Below are 15,602 nucleotides of genomic sequence, written 5' to 3' on the forward strand. Positions count from 1 at the left end.
TAGTTAACAAATGGTGCAGTAAAAGTCCACTTGAACTAAACGTGAAAAATGTTCAAATATTGTATTTACAAAGAAAAAAAATACCCATCATATGGAATTGTTATCTATATTAGGAAACGAGCCTGTGAAGAGAACTAAAAAGCGCGCGCGCGTGTGTATGTGTGTGTGTGTGTGTGTGTGTGTGTGTGTGCGTGTGTGTGTGTGTGTGTGTGTGTGTGTGTGTGTGTGTGTGTGTGTGTGTGTGTGTGTGTGCGTGTGTGTGTGTGTGTGTGTGTGTGTGTGTGTGTGTGTGTGTGTGTGTGTGTGTGTGTGTGTGTGTGTGTGTGTGTGTGTGTGTGTGTGTGTGTGTGTGTGTGTGTGTGTGTGTGTGTGTGTGTGTGTGTGTGTGTGTGTGTGTGTGTGTGTGTGTGTGTGTGTGTGTGTGTGTGTGTGTGTGTGTGTGTGTGTGTGTGTGTGTGTGTGTGTGTATGTGTATGTGTGTATGTGTGTGTTTCAAACTGCTCAAAGTTATGAGTTTGTAATCAATTGCATGTTTATCGGAACTTTATTTTAATCGAGGCGCTTAGGATCAGAGGGGTGCAAGTGCCGAAATGATGATTTCGAGAAAACGGGCCTCAAAGTTTTTTTTTCTAAATCAAAATTATCGAATCAATTTTTCTACTAAATTTTCGATGGAGTGTGTCTTATGAGGTCTAAAATGAACGGTTCTCAAAGAAAAACCAAAGTTTTTGCGATATTTATGTTAAAACGGCGAACGACTTTTATTGATATTTTTCACTTGCACCCTTCTGATCCCAAGAATGACACTTGCACCCCTCTGACTCCAAACAATATGATAGCATCCTTTTGGAACCTGTATGTAACGAGTATTTTCAGTATGATACTAGATGTTTTGTTTTTGTTCACACATTTAATTTTCTGCGTTTTCGGGCTTCAAATTTCTATGCAACACATAATGAACGAGGTTTGCAAGTTCCACTTTCCTAATTCCCAGAATTTGTTGAAAACTTTCAATCTCTCTTTTTCCTTAATGGATACATAAGAATACCTGCATATGCGTTCATTCATTGGAATTAACTGCTTAGCTGGTCGCTTTTTTACGGTAGAACCAACGTACGCTTCCCCTTGGTTTCGTAGCTTTTTTCGCAAGATGAGTTTCCAGACTGCCTGATTTCGTTGGCGTTTTTGGGGTCTTGATGAATGGCTAGTTGACTCTCCAGGAATGGACTCATTCTCGCTAGAAACTGCAGCAGCAGCAACTTCTGATTCTCCAGAAAAACCGTGGATGTTTAATTTTTTTCTTTTTTTGGTCTAATTATACCAGGCCTCTTTCCTAAACAGTTATGTAAATATTCCTTAAAAGACTTAATGTAATTTTTTATAAACTACCTGTCGCAACGACTCATCTGAACTTTTCGAAGTTTCATTTTGTTCCGTGGGATAGTATGTGACATCATGATCAGAGCCTGTCGAAAACTCTGAATCCTCTAAACTTTCATCCGAGTGATTTTTCTTAGATATATTTCCCAAAAAATTATTGTTAAGTGCGTTTTGTGTTTGCCTTTTATCCCTATTAGCATTAGCTAAATTTGCCATAAAAAAGTATTTTAGAATTTTTTGTATACATAACAATGAGATTTTCATGCCGACGAAGTTACACCTGAATCTATTTTCTTCACTTCTTTATCTGGGAACTTTGGATTATCCTAGTCAGAACCAGTAGAAAATCCTAGTCGGAGCTAGATGATGTTGTTTTCAAATGACAAAAATGTATACGTTCTAATGAAATAAGCCTAAAAGTATAATCCTTTGGTGTCAGAAGGGTGCAAGTGCACTTGCACCCTTCTGACACCAAACGAAACAGGATTTTCATTGACACGTTTTTTTATAAATAGCTTAAAAATATCGAAATAATTTTTCTTTTGCCCTGTGTCTTCTACAGAATGTTAATCTATACTTTAACTATCCAAAAAACAGTTTATCTCAGTTTTGAAAAAAAATCACTTGCACCCCTCTGATCCTAAGTGCCTCAATTTATGTATTTCTTAGCAAGTTACTCTACATTTTTTTTTCATTCAATAAAGTTTTATTCAATCAAAACTGTAAGCAACAGTTCACTTTTTTATTGCGAATGTAAATTTATCAAGTTGACTGATGTCAATGACAATGAAACTACAACGTGTTACCTGTATAACGCCAGCTTCCGTAGTAAAGCATTGTGATCAATTGCATATCTTTTCTCAAGTATCTTTTTGTGAATTCCCACAGCTCATAATTCTTTTTCTATTTTGAAAGGTTTTTCGGAATCTCAAAAATACTCCAAATTAATGTTCATGTTTATAAATTAAGACGCCTAATTGTATGTTTATTATATTTAAGTAAACCAAACATACAATGTTAAAAAATGGCATTTAGAATGAAATCATCTGTCAGGTTTTCCAAGACCACTATAGGTATTTGAAGAATTATGTTTCTAGTGTCTTAAAAAAAAGTTACGTAAATAAGTTATTCAAACTAATTTAGGTCTGAGTATTACACTTTTTTTTCTATGATTTATCCTCAAATAAGTTATCTTGCATAAAGCAGTGATCGTGAATATCAAGAGAAGTTCATAAAACGACCATCAATATAATGTAGACGAGATTGCAAAACTCATATTTTTTGGTCCTCCAGCTTTCTTTAAAAATTCATCACTTTCCGTTATCTAAAATATAAATCAGAGTTGTCGTTTTTTTTTTAATCTTGAAAGATTCTCTGACCAAAATCATTATTTAGAATGTTAATGCTATTTTTTATTCTACACAAACTTATGTGAATTCAACATTTCCTCAAGATCGTTTCACCGCTGATTAGTTATTTTTTCTAAATCATTTTAGCATTATTGTTGTCATTTGTTTTTTAAATTTTAAACATTCAATATTTTATTGTTTTCCTATTTCATTGGTTTATTTTTGAATATCTCGTTACCGATACAAAAATTTCCTTAAACTTTCATTTTAAATGAAGGTCTCAAAGATAGAAGAAGGTGTTTAAATACACTAAAAACTAGGATCATATAGGGTGAATAAAACCTATGAGATAACTGATAAAAATGTGTAGAAAAAACATTTATAAAAACTAAGAATTGTTGTATAAACCTTAGATTTATCTTGAAACAGTTAAGAAATTTTAATCAAAGTATAATTTCGGAAATAGGACTGAAAAAAACTACACCACACTGGTCAAAAGTGTTTCCTGATGATATCCTTCCACCCATACTCCAAAACAAAATTATTTGCTAGGATGCAGAGGTGACCTCGGGCGTAAAGCACAAATTTCTTTCTTTCATCCCTTTCTCTATTTTTCTAACTATCTATTGACTACTAGGACGTGGCCGGTGCCGTTACTGATGGTCAAAGAGAGAGTATCACTTTTGTGCATTGAGAATGACCTACTCATCCCAAGTACCATTCTTTTGACCTTTGTGCAAAACTGATAGCCTCGGTCGATCACGGAGTAGCACCATTGGCGATGTGGAAATATTTCTACTGAGCCACGCCTGTGTTCATGGATTTCGAAATGCATTTCTTGTAGAAAAATGAAAATAAAGATAATGTTATAATTAAATGATAATGAAACACAAACTTTTTCAATGAGAATAATTTTGTAAAAATTGATGATGTAGCAATTCGGGTTCTATGAATCAAGTGGATGTGAGTAGTCAATCAAGCTAAGCTAAGCTAATGTTGAAATTTAATTAGAAAGGGTGTTTATTTTGATTTTATTATTTTAACGAACATTCTTTTTTTCTATGGAAGGGGTAACAAAACACGGGTCAGCTAGTAAATAAATAAAAATAAATAAATATTTTTTTCGGAAATGTATGCGCATTTTCTTCTTATAAGTATCATTCAGAATGTTTGAATGTTAAAAATAGTACCCTTCGATCTTGTGATGTTGGACGCTGGTCTACTCTAGAAAATTTCAAACCAAGAGGATAATTTAAAGAGCATTTGTCGTGAAGTTAGGTCAAAACCTTTAGCAATATTTGTTCTGATTCCACTAAAATCGGTCGTACTCGTTACAGAGTTTCATTTATTTCAGTATTCCTCTTCTTAAATCACGTTTCCATATGCTGGAATATATGTTTTGCATCACGCGTATGTTAATTTCAAAATTTACATTAAGGCTGGAACAAATATCAATTTCTTCTATTGTCCCCCACCCCCCCCCCCCACCCCCCCACCCCCCCTTCGAAATTTTCAAAAACCCGAAGGGAGAAATAAATGAAGTTTGAAGTATTTTATGTAAATTTCGAAAAAAAAAGTTCAAGAATCCAAAAGATTACAAGACGATAAAAACAATTTTTGGAAGATGGAAGTTATTCCACCTTTTGTATTCTTGATTTTATTGAATTTTTCGATAAAAATAACTTGTTTTTTGGGTTCTGTGCAATGAATTCAGCTAGTACAATTTTTAATAGTATTTTTTACTCTTAAATGTATGCAGCACCCTTATGCTATTTCATTATAAACATTTTTGATAGTAAAATGTTGAATTTATTACGAACAAAACCGAAAATTACAGAAATTGGTGCAAACACATCAAAAACTATAAATTTTAAAACGTTTTGATTTAATTTTTCATTGAAAATAAAGTTTGTTGCAACTTTCCCCTTTTTCTAAGTGGGGCGAAAATTGCATGTTTTTGTAAATTAAAAAAAAACTGGTGCACCAATAATTTTTCTGACTACATCAATTTGATGTCCCATCAATCTTAAAACTTTTGATGCACAAGCTGTATAACAATATGTGCGCATATAGCTTTTAGAAGGCATTGAAGTTGAAAAATGTTGCATGATGCCCCAGTTGGCGGTATAGTAGCAATTTTCCGATAGTTGAAGTAAATAAGTGAATAGACATCATGATTACTTTGAATCCTTATTAATTTTTTCATAGATTTAAAATTCAAATAAAGGATTTATGTGCTATTATAAAAGAACAAAAAACATGACATATGCTTCCTAAAGAATGAAGCGAAAAAAGTTACTACAAAAACTATATAATGATATTCTAGGACCAGGACTTCTTTCACAACTCTTTCGTTGAACCAATTTTACACTGCCTAGCTAAGTTTGCTAAACTTATCACATAAACTATTTATTATCGCTTTTTGGTCATCAATATTCCATCATTCTCAGCTTCAACTTTCTTGGGATCATTCTTTCGTTTCACGCTTTGCTATTGGAGCATTTGGCATCCGAATGTAGTTATTGTAGTTCCAGCCATAGTTCCCGTAAGGCGTTCCCCAAGGATTAGTCCGAGCATAGTGTGCGTTACCATTGGGCCAATTCCATGCGTTTGCTCCATAAGGATAGTTTCCGTAGGCAGGCTCAATGACAGAGCTCACACCGGCTCCATTCCAACCACTCCATTCACTCCAGCCGAAGGGGCTGTTGTTGTTGTAAGGGCTCGGAAAACCGTTGAAGACATTCGAGTTCCAGAGATCGTTGTTCCACCCATTGGCACTGGGCCAAGCTCCAGAAAATCCTCCATACTGAGCTGATGCCGCTGCCAGGGCCATTGAAAAGATTGCAAGAACCTGAATACGGAACCAAATTTTAGTTTGAATAATGAATGAATGCTTTTATTGAACTTACTTTCATATTGTTTGAAAAAATTAAAATTTTAATAAGAGATGATTTTAGAAGTTCAGACAGAGCTCTTTGCGTGAACTGTGACTTTCAGCGAAGAAAGAACCATATTTATATCATCTAACTCTATGGATCAGATTTCATGCTGAACTTCTAATGGTTATCCGTTATGCGTGAAATTTGATAATTGGATATACTAAAGAAGCCCAAAACAACTGATCCAATGGTTAATGAAGAAGGCTATTGATTTAAGAGTCAAAAAAAATCTATCTTGAATCGTAAAACAAAAAACTACCTTGATAGCAAATTTAGATGAAAACCCCTGTTTTGAAAAATTTGGCAGATGATTGCTCAGCGATTTTATCTCAACCAAAATTTTCGACCAACTAATTGATTATTATTTGTCTATGAAAAAAATCTGATTGATTTCACGCCTAGTAGATCATCATCAAACTCCGCCTGCGATCAAACTGTGGCATCCACTGGAGTGATCTTTACGATAATTTTTTAAGATAGTATAAAAATCACTACGTTTTGTTCAGTGATCACAGTTTTTCCTTAGTTCTTTCAGCAAACTATCTCCTTGTTTAACAAGATCGGTTATTTTGGGTTAACAATGAAGGTAGGTCACTCCTAAAAGAATTCAATATTTTTATTTCAATATTTTCGACTGTTGCAGTTCCTCGTCATATTTTCAATGGCCCTGGCAGCAGTATGTGGTCATCAGTCGGGTGGGTTTCCAGCAGGTTGGCAAAACTCTTATGGTTCTGCTGTTAAAACTTGGAATGCTGGACCTTACAATCCAATCGGTCCTTTCGGTAGAAACGGATGGAACAACATTGGCCCAAACCCGTTGACAAATTGTGGACATCATCCTTTTGGGCCATACGGTGTCAACCCCTACATTGCTCCAGCAACCTCCTGATGGTCTCCAAACGGAATTTACCCTAATGGCATCAATTCTCTGAACTGGAGAGGCGGACTAGCGTAGGAGCCAACAATGGATTGCCACATGGAACGTTCCATGGACCATCTAATGGACTCAATCATCAAGTAAACCCCTTGGCATTGAATCCAGGAAACTTTGGAAGCATTCATCGTTCTTTTAAGCACATTGCAGCCACTCCAGGATCACTGCATATTGTGGCATAAAGGAGGAAATTTTTCATCAAAAAATATGATTTGTTAATTTGTTTATATTATTTTTGAAAATTAATAAACTGATTGCGTTGAATTGTTGAAATCTATATTTAATTGTCCCAAACGTGAACCTAGCTTATTTAAGTCGTACCACAATCCAAAAAGTACTAAACATGTCAGTACTTACACAACAAAACAACACTACGACTTCAACTATGATTATAAAAAAAATATTAATTCTTTAGTCGAGGAATCGTAAAAATCGATTTTATTTTTATTTGTTTAATTTTAGGATTTGTACATTTCAACGAAATTTTCATTATTTTTTCAATTTCTACTTAACATTTCACTTTTCCATTCTGTTAAAGAAAAACGATAGCGAATTTTGAAAACAAAAAAACATTGATCTGACAGATATTATCGGAAATTTCTATCGTACTTTTCATTTTTAAGAAAGGTCGAAACAAAAAATTTGAATTTATTAAAATGAATACTTTTATAAAGTAGATTTCCTAAGATATATTTTTTCAAAAATTTCAAGTTGGTTTTCACCTCAGCTTTATAAGATGATTTTCTTATTAATAATTCATCAATAAGTTTCAAGATAACATTCCAAATTCATGAGGTTTTAAATCCAGGGGTCCAGACTTCAGTCATCCAAAACATACCACATGAAAACTTAAACAAAAAAAATAGACGAACAGTTTGAATTGAAACACATTTATTTAATTCAAATGACTTAGGCAACGATCAGCTTCTGGTTAACGGCGTGTCCGACCAGAGGAGCAACATGAACTGATCCTGGATTGGCAGCAACATACTTGGCAGCAACGACTGGACCACCATGAGCAACATAGTTGTTGTATCCTTGTCCATAACCATATCCGGCCCATGGAAGTCCCCACGGATTGATCTTCGCAACATTGGATTGAACAACTGTGGCCTTTGGACCATACCATCCGTTTCCATTGATCCAGGCATTGTCATAGACGGAGTTTACTGCTGGCCAGGATCCATGAACTGAAGAATAAGGATACGAAACCAGACCCTTGGTGTTCCAGTTGTTCCATTCATTCCATCCATTGTTCCATCCGTTGTTCCAGGAGTTCCATCCCAGAGAGTTGACTGGCCACGAGTTCTCGACATATCCGGCATGAGCAGCAACGGCCAATGTAGCTACCAGGAATGCGACAAATGCCTGTTTCGGAAGGATACAATTTGGTCAATCAATTCGTCTTTTAAAATTTTTCTTTCGTAAAACTTACCTTCATTGTGTTATGGATGGTTGAGTTTGGGATCAACTGTTTGCTTCAATGTGCTACAGACTGAGTATGATTTTTGCTGCCCGCTGCGTGACTTTTTATATTCCAAGCGATCGATTCTGCCGAAAATTGAAAATGGAAGGTGTTTCCAATTACTTTTCAATTTAGGCTGTATGACCGTAAGTCTCTCAAAAAAAAAAAATCATATAAAAAATAATCACATAAATTGTAAAAAAAATTTGCGTGTTTTAACGAATTGAATGAACGTTCTCTAGAGTGAATTTGTTTTTTAAATTAAATTCTTTTGGAAACTAAGACAATACAATCATATTTGAACAGGCATCGCTCATTATGAATCATAGAAACCTAAAAAAAGGAAGTGATTGGAAACGATTTTCTTCCTTACTTTTATTACTCGATGCCTAGGAATCTATGAACCTGTATAAATAGTGAGAAATCGATCAGTAAACATCACACTTATCCAGTGCTCATTTCAAGTAACAATCGCTCTTTATCCAGCATAACACTATGATGGTTGGTGACAATTTTAATGAAGAAAACAACATTTTAATAATAATTGTTCTTTTAAAAAAGGTATTCATCGCATCCCTGGTAGCCAGCTTAGCCGTGGCCGCTCAAGCCGGATATGTCGAGAACTCGTGGCCAGTTAACTCCCTGGGATGGAACTCCTGGAACAACGGATGGAACAATGGATGGAATGAATGGAACAACTGGAACAACAAGGGTCTGGTTTCGTATCCTTATTCTTCCGTTCATGGATCCTGGCCAGCAGTGACCTCCGTCTATGACAACGCTTGGGTCAACGGAAATGGATGGTATGGAGCGAAGCCAACCGTTGTTCAGGCCAATGTTGCCAAGGTCAACCCGTGGGGACTTCCATGGGCCGGATATGGTTATGGACAAGGATGCAACAACTATGTTGCTCATGGTGCTCCAATCGTTGCTGCCAAGTATGTTGCTGCCAATCCAGGATCAGTTCATGTTGCTCCACTTGTTGGACATGCCGTGAACCAGAAGCTGATCGTTGCCTGAATATTGAATACTTAATATAGCATTTTAAAATTTGACTAATTTTTTTTTTATTGATGATGATGACAAATATTTTGGATCAAAATGCCCCTGAAACAAATTAATCAGTTGAAGCTATTCAAAACAAGTTGTTTTCGCTAAGATTGTGTTTAATGTAAGCTTTAAAAAATAGTTTCCAAAGGATCCCGGGCATTTTAAACCCAAACACTACGCAAAATCCGGGCATTGCATTTCAAAATGTTCAACTCAAAAATGGAAATATCTGGGTACCCAGTGAAAATTTAGGATTTTCTAATTCAAATTCAATTTGTACAATAACTTTTTTTTGTTTTTTAAATTTTTTTATTGAAAATTTTAAAATTTCAAATATGTTTGCCAATTTATTGCGATTAAACAAGTTCAAATTTTAGTCGTCATTTGACACAAAATCAGAAATAACAGTTGATCAAAAAATTGTTCGTTCAGAACTTATATCGGCCCCAAAATATTCTTTAAAGGTTCTTTTTCTATCAAGAGTGGAACTAAAATATCTACAATTATTGAAGTAAAAAGTTCTCTTTTCAGATCTATAGGCCTTTTACTCATGAATTAAGCTTAGTTCTTTTAGAAATGGGACAGTTACGAATGCGTGTATCTCAAAAACCTTCCGTTTGATCTAAATACTTTCTATGGAGGAAATGAAGGTAATCTTATGATAATTCATGAAAAAATTTGAAAAAAAATATTTATCGTTTTTTTGTAAGAATTAATTCTACTTTATTCTTGGTACCTCCCTTCGGCAAGCGCACACATTTTTAAACCATGATAATGATCAGTTTTTCAAACTAATACTTCGTCTAATCTGTATTTTAGGTGGCTACATCCCCCTCCTTCAATTTCTGATACTTTTCGGACCAATACTTTTCTTTTAAAAGAAACTGAGGCCACTTTAGTGGATTCAGCTGTTTTGAAATTAACAAATTTGATTATTTTTTAGCCACTTTTCGAGCGTTTTTAATGGAATTTCTGCTGGCAAAAATCTGGCAATAACGAAGAAAAACCATGAGGAGATTAAACTTAAAGAATAATCGGTTAGTATTGATTGTAGGTTGCGAAGGGTACATAAAAGATTAATATTTTTAGGCCTTTGAAAAGAGTGAAAACCATAGTTTTCGTTTTGAAAATTGTTGTTTTTTTCCACAGGAGCCGAATTTTGGCAAATCATTATATTTTATACAAAACTAGCTGATCCCATACGAACTCCGTTTCGCTTTCAACTTGGAATATGTAATGAACAGTTTGTATGAAAGCCAATTGCCAAGCATTTTCCAGATGCACTTCTGAATTCATTGTTAAGTAGGGGAGAGTGGGGATACTTGATCCCCTTTTCTTATTTTCACCATATCTTTTTGGAAAAATTTAGCAATTCGCCGTTTTTGACATTTTCTGTAACTTCAAGTTTCTATGCTCCAAAAATTAGAACGATTGAAGAACCCGTTGAGGAACTAGAAGCATTTTCGTGGGAGTAAAAAAATTGCGATTTTTCTGAAGTTAGAGGAGACTTGATCCCCTATTGAAGGAGACTTGATCTTTTATTCAGGAAGCCCTAATCCTTGTATAAAAATCAAACAAAACCCCAAGATAGAATGTTAATTGACTATTTCGGTCATGTTTGTTCTCATTTCACAATTTATAGCAGACATAAGAAGAAAATTCCATAACTTTGTCTCAACGCTAATTTCATTGCATACTTAAAGGCGCTATTTTTTATAATTTAGAAAAAAATAATTATTTTTGCTCTTTTCTTCAGACAATTGTTTGATAAATATTAGTTTTTGGATAAATATTAGTAATTTCGTAATCAGCAATCATAACGATCAATTCAGAAAAAGAATATGCCGTTTGGAAGGGGGATCAATTGTACCCAACTCTAGGGGATCAATTGTACCCATAATCAACATTTTAGAAAACTTTTTCTGAAAAAAGTTGAGAGTTTTCCATTGATTTGAAAATATGGCATTATGAAGATCATTTTACGCTCGAACTATTGATACATTGGAACAAATATTTTTTTCATAATTTTCCCATGTAAGGAACATTTTAAAGTGATGAAAAAAGATCTTCAAGTTACATTTTGTGAAATTTTTCAAACAAAGTTCAATTACTCAAACAATTATTTTGTTAAAATTTTTTAAACTGCAAGCATTGTTATTTTGCTCCTTTTGGCACATTTTTCTAGAACATTTGATCTTTGTAAGATATTCCAGTTTCGAGATATAGCTAAGGAATCAAGTATCCCCAGGGATCAAGTATCCTCATTCTCCCCTAATAATTGCAAAAATATTGGTCGATTACTTTGTCTGTCGTCTGCTACAAAATTTGAAATAAAAAATCCTTTGACCGTGCCAAAAAACCACGTGTATAAATTTTGATTCGATCATTGCATAACAACGCAATTATTGCCAAAAAGCTAAACCCCTTTCGGGGGCTCTTATACAATCTTTGATGACTGAAATCGATTGCCCTTCCCTCAAAACTCCCGTGTGCAAATTTTCAAAGCAATACATTGTATAATAACGTCAATATTGCTAAAAACAGTGAAGAATTAATTTATATGGACTACCCCTTTCGTCGACCCGTGGCAAAACATTTGACATCTGAAATCGGTTGCTCGTCCCTGAAAACTATCGTGTGCAAATTTACATCCCAATCCGATGTAAAATAACGACGATATTGCAAAAAATATTGGAATAGACGACTATGATTATATGGACGACCCTCTTTGCCGGCCCTTTACACTGAATTTAATACCTGAAATCCATTGCTCATCTCTCAAAACTCTCGTGTACCAATTTTCGTCTGAATCCGATGTAAAACAACGACAATATCGCATCAACAGTGAATAGTTAATATCGACGATCCCTTCGGCCGACCCCTGATTTTAGTTTTGATAAGTGAAATCAGTTGTTTGTCCCTAATAACTCCTATGTGCAAATTTTCACCCCAATCCGATGTATTAAAACGTCAATATCACCAAGATACTGAAAATTTAATATGGACGACCCCTTTTGCCGGCCCCTTACACTGAATTTGATACCTCAAATCAATTGCACGTCACTCAAAACGATCGTGTACCAATTTTCATCTGAATACGATGTATAATAACATCAATATCGCAAAAACAGCGATCAGTTAATATGGACGACCCCTTTGGCTGACCCCTTACACAGAATTTGACACCTGCAATCGATTGCTCGTCTTTCAAAACACCCATGTGCAAATTTTTAACACGATCCGACGAAAAGTAACGTCAATATCGCGAAAACAATATTTGTGTTCTATGGACGACCCCCTTCAGAAGGGGTCATCCGAAAATCTAAAAACATTTTTCATCCTTCCTGGTCCTAATGAACATCCATGCCAAATTTCACATTCACACTAATAAAACATGATGATTAGGAATGTTTTTTTTTCTAGAAATAAACTGTCATCTCAAATATAATCTGTTTTTGTTCGATGACTTGTACACAATATTGCATGGAAAAAAATCTTTATCGCTGAAATATTTCTTAGTGAAATGTTTCGTACGGTTCTGTCAAAAATTTAACTGCCATTGCGATGTCATATAAATGGAAATTTTCTATCTCTTTCTACACAACGATAGTTCATTTCAGAGCGCCTACAGCTACTGCTGTACCTGTTCTGGTTCATTTTACTGAACTCATTGATAGGCGAGAGGCGACCGGTTCGGCACTTTCCGACTCTAATGGGTGTGTCAGGGTTAAGAAGAAGTTAAGAAGTTTTTAAAAACTTTTTTTTCGGGTTAGGTTGGCATCGGTTAGCATTTAAAAGCGATTTTAAACTTCTTTGAAATCCAGCTAACACTAAAAATACAAATATATCTTGTACATTTACATATAAAAATTTACGTATGTTGCATTCATCAAGCAAGTGCATTTAGTTAAAATTGAAAAATAGAAAAAAAAAACTTTGAAATAATCTCGATATCGAACTTAAATAAAATTAAAAAGAAAAAAGATAAAAGTAAGATACAAAAAACACAAACTTTAAAAATGGTCATCTTGTGTTTGAGAACTACTGGATTTATTATATAAACGAGAATGAAGTGGAGTAGAAGAAGCGGTTAGATGAGACGTGAACGTGAAACATGACCACACAGAATGAGTAAACGAGCTGGCAAATTATCACTTAAAGTAAAACAATTAAGGCATTTAGCTTTCTCCTGTCTCATTCCTTATTTACCCGCGCACAGGAAAATTTAGCCGTCAAACATCTGTAAATAGATCATTAATAATAATAATAATAATATAATGGGATAAAATTGTCAGGAAGGAGCGTGAATCGTATGAATTTCTCCAATCTCAAAGCGCTGAACAGCATTGCTGCCACAGGAGACAAAAAAAACCCACAAAAATGATGCCTCCCACTCTGGTACACTGGGGCTTCAATGTATCTGAATAAGGCACATCGACAACACAGCCCTTTTTATTCGACACCATTCATTACGCTCTCCCTTACTCTGGGTTAATGGTATTAGTAGCAATGAAGACAGCACTACACGGTTGTGTGCGTGTCAATGGTGCAAACCGAACTAGGTGCGAATCGGAATGAGAAACAGCGTTAAACACAATTTTTAGGCTGCCATATTTTCGCCTCACGATTTTCGATAAAAACACTTTTCTCGCACTTGAAAACCTTTCATATTAAATCCGCAGATAATTTAAAGAACATTCAACGCCCCCACTGATTTCTGATCCTTAATTTTGCACCCATTCTATGGAAATAAATCCCGTTCCGCCCGGATTTATTCATTGTCCTGCCAGTAAATTAGATTTTGGTCGCCATCTTTCCCTTCGTGGTTGCTTTTCTTCCAAACGATTTCACTTTTTTTTCATCTCATGGACTTCACTCATTGAAATAAACGAAAATAATCATTAGTCCCTTCATTTATCAACACTTTACACGAAACATTTCAATTGATACTTCGCCTCAACAAAAAGTACGCGACGAACTATTGACACCGCGGGAGAGATGCGACCGCTTTCAAACGCTGCACGATTGGAACTCCAGGTCGGATAGTAGGGGAGAGTGGGGTAACGAAGGCCATGGGGAAACGTGGGCCACTTCAAATATCTCAGCTGTGTGTGGAGATAAAAATCCCAATCCAACTGTCATCATCGTCGCTTTGCGTAAGCATGTTTTTCTATATGTTGTTGACTTATGTATGTATCATATGCTTCTTTTATGAAACTAGCCTAGAAAAATGTACTTACATAATTAAACAAGCACTCGCAAAATTGCATCCGTGGGAGACCTAAAGTATAAAAAAAAAATATGCTCATACGCTTATGATCTTGGTTTTGTCATGTTCTTTCACGTGGAAAAGGAATTTTTGATGGAACATAAATAGGTCACACAAACGCAACCAATTTCCAAATCATTGCTTGTGGGGAATCGTGGGCCACATTTTGTGGGGTATCTTGGGCCACCTATATTTTGGTGTTTTTGTACACGTTCAGAACTTAAAATACGTTATTACTATTTGTAAAGTCTTCTTATGCCAAATGAAGAATTATGAAAAATGTTTTGTCCATCTTTTCTATTGCGATAGAGACGAACAAAAATCCTATATATGGAATTTTTCCGAAACGTTCGCGAGCCAGGTTTTAGGATCTTTTCGATCATACACAACTCTCTTTTTAGTTTCCTCACCTGAAATCGCTTTAAAATAACTAAATGAATTATGAAATTTCAGCTTTGGGTCAATAAATAAACTTTGCAAGTTATCTAGTCAATTTGGATTTGGTGGCCCACGTTTCCCCACAATTTTTCAAAATTCAAAAAAAAAACTTTTTTTTAAAACAGTCTAAACTCGAGAAATTCACGTATTTAAAAAATAGCAAAAAATGCCTTATGATACCTCAAACATGAAGAAAAACTTTCCATTTATTTTTTTCATTTTATCTTTTCCAATAAAGAAGTTATGAAACAAAGAAAAAAAGTGGCCCAAGATACCCCACTCTCCCCTACTTTTTACAGGCAACAAAATGCTGTCAAAATTTTGAATGTACGATTACTAGTAAACGAGCTATTAGCAGTGTCCCATTTCTAAAAGAACTAAGCTTTACTTATTAGTGAGAAACATACTGAATCTTAAGTATGCCAAAAAATTGTCTCTACACTGAAGTTTAAAGTGTCTTAGTCTTTCAATTTTCCTCAGATCACAGTCAAATTTTTTGAGATTGTTACTTTCAGTTTCATATTTTTTTTTTACAAATGTTGAATTAGAACACAATCATAACGTCATTTTTCGCCAACCATATAAAAGCATTTACAATGCATACTTAGAAAACCTTTTAATTATTTAATTGGTTGATCATGAATGATGTGAAATGGAAATTCAAAATGAGAAATTATTCTTTGATTAATAAAAATGAACAAAAATTAAAAAAAATTATATCATTATCTACAACATCAATCAACCTGCTGAGTGAAGGATTATGCTTGCTTAATGAACG

The 15,602-nt window shown here is 34.7% G+C and overlaps 2 protein-coding genes across 2 annotated transcripts; one reads left to right on the forward strand and one right to left on the reverse strand.

The window, feature by feature from the left end:
• Positions 1 to 7,511: 7,511 nt before the first annotated feature.
• LOC129741222 (uncharacterized) lies at positions 7,512 to 8,043 on the reverse strand. Its single transcript, XM_055732935.1, has 2 exons — positions 8,038 to 8,043; positions 7,512 to 7,970 (listed from the first exon to the last, which is right to left on the reverse strand). The coding sequence occupies exons 1-2, from the start codon at positions 8,041 to 8,043 to the stop codon at positions 7,512 to 7,514; spliced, it is 465 nt and encodes a 154-aa protein (XP_055588910.1).
• A 164-nt stretch (positions 8,044 to 8,207) lies between these two features.
• LOC129741223 (uncharacterized) lies at positions 8,208 to 9,087 on the forward strand. The gene is made up of 2 exons (XM_055732936.1): positions 8,208 to 8,213; positions 8,629 to 9,087. Exons 1-2 carry the CDS (start codon positions 8,208 to 8,210, stop codon positions 9,085 to 9,087), a joined length of 465 nt encoding a protein of 154 aa, XP_055588911.1.
• The last annotated feature ends 6,515 nt before the right edge of the window (positions 9,088 to 15,602 follow it).

The sequence above is a fragment of the Uranotaenia lowii genome, chromosome 2 (genome assembly GCF_029784155.1).
Source record: "Uranotaenia lowii strain MFRU-FL chromosome 2, ASM2978415v1, whole genome shotgun sequence".
Classification (NCBI taxonomy): Eukaryota; Metazoa; Arthropoda; class Insecta; order Diptera; family Culicidae; genus Uranotaenia; species Uranotaenia lowii.